The 1,662-nt window shown below is 37.1% G+C and overlaps 1 protein-coding gene across 1 annotated transcript; it reads right to left on the reverse strand.

Annotated features, from left to right (window-relative positions):
- Positions 1–388: 388 nt before the first annotated feature.
- Positions 389–1,446, reverse strand: LOC110422660 (uncharacterized protein At3g17950). The gene is made up of 2 exons (XM_021436663.2): positions 1,196–1,446; positions 389–1,089 (listed from the first exon to the last, which is right to left on the reverse strand). Exons 1-2 carry the CDS (start codon positions 1,433–1,435, stop codon positions 568–570), a joined length of 762 nt encoding a protein of 253 aa, XP_021292338.1. The 5' UTR covers positions 1,436–1,446; the 3' UTR covers positions 389–567.
- Positions 1,447–1,662: the final 216 nt, after the last annotated feature.

The following is a 1,662-nucleotide window of genomic DNA, read 5'->3' on the forward strand; positions in this document are numbered from 1 at the left end:
TTCCCTTGCAAGAAAAGTATATGGCATAATGTTTTAATTTTTTTAAAATTATTTAAAAAAATTAAAATAAATTTTTACTCATTTAATTTAATTTTAAATTAAATAAATATTTGTAATTAATAATAATTTATTTATTTATTATTAATCAAAATATTATTTTTTATTTTATAACTACATAACATTAAAATAAAAATTAAAAAAATCATATAATTATATTATCTTATCATATCAACTGATAAATAAAATTTTAATTAATAATAAAATAAAAATTTATTTAAATTTTTTTAAATAAGTTCAAAAAAGAGTTTCAAGTATAATGCAAAGCTAAGCATGCCAAACCAAACCCTATTAATTAATAGTATATTGCCATCCATGCAGATAAAGATATAATTAATAAAAGATTAAAAAAAGTTAACCCCAGATGCCAAATTAATGCTTTTTTTAGCAGATCAATTTAAATTACTAATGGACAGAGGGATGGACTAGATTCCATTTGTACAATACAAAAACATTTTTTTTAAATAAATAAAAAATGGAGGGCGAGTAAAGGAAGAGCCAAAGTACACTTTATCCAACGCCACCGCTACAGATCCCAGTGAGCGACACCGGGAATCTACAAAGAACCCCAGCCGTTGATGTCCCTTCATCATCATCATCACCCGAAGGAGGAGGAGGAGGCAACACCCTCCCATCAGCGAACAACATCCGTCCATTCCTCGCCTCGTGATGCTCATCCTGCGGCGTTCCCATCACCCCCTCAAGCTCCGCCGCCGCACCGTAAAACGCCCCGTCCCCAAACCTCCTCTCCACCTCTAGAAATTCTCCGAGAGAAGCCGGCTTGGCGTCGTCGTCCCTGCATAGCTGCCACCACTTCCTCCTCCGCCGTCCCAGTCGCTCCGCCCCGAAGGCGACCGACGTCAGCGCCCTCCGCTTCTTGGGTTTCCACCCCGTGGAGGACAACGACCCGGCGTTTGTGGGTTGCGTCTCGTGGCGGTGCTGGGAGGGAGCTCGAAAAGTAATGGCTGGGAAACTCACTCCCATTAAAGTACCCAATGTGGTGCTTCTATCATGGAAAAAGGAACCTGTCGACTTTTTGAAAACCACAAAAGAGAGAGAGAGTTGCATGAAGGTGAGATCGATGTCAAAATGGCTGGAAAAGAAGGGAAAATTCGAGAAAGGGGTCATCAAAACTTACCTCAGTGTCAAGATCGGAGGAGGAAATGGAGGAGATGGTGGGGGAGGAGGGTGGAGGTATCAAATCGGAGGCCGGATCTAGCATTTTTGTTTTATCGTGGGATTGGGTTAAAAGAGAAAAGGCATGGAATGGAGTGAAAACAAGAGCGGGAGACGGAGGATGGCGATGCTGATGGATAGTTCTTGGATTGCGATTGAAATCATTATTGTTGGCTTGCCTTTGTTGCCTTTGCCCACCCATCTTACCCCTTTTTTGCCCTTTTTCTCTTTTTCTTTGGTTTTTAAATTTCTTTTTCAATTAAGCTTCATTAATTTAATTATTCTACTAAATTTGGATGAAAATAAACAAAATATATATTGCAGTATGTTAAAAATCTTAATTATTTCATTAGTTTTGTTATTTGAAAAAAAAAGAAATATTAAAATAACTAATTTTTTTCAAATTCAAAAATTAATGCCAACAAGGTT

This window comes from Theobroma umbraticum, unplaced genomic scaffold (genome assembly GCF_002168275.2).
Source record: "Theobroma umbraticum cultivar Fairchild unplaced genomic scaffold, ASM216827v3 scaffold_146.0, whole genome shotgun sequence".
Taxonomy (NCBI): Eukaryota; Viridiplantae; Streptophyta; class Magnoliopsida; order Malvales; family Malvaceae; genus Theobroma; species Theobroma umbraticum.

Excerpts from the sequence above, each read along its gene's own strand:
- LOC110422660 (XM_021436663.2), bottom strand. The coding sequence starts at position 1,435 with ATGGGTGGGCAAAGGCAACAAAGGCAAGCCAACAATAATGATTTCAAT. Across the intron at positions 1,090-1,195 it reads CCTCCGATCTTGACACTGAG|TCGACAGGTTCCTTTTTCCA; the intron begins GTAAGTTTTGAT and ends GTTTTCAAAAAG.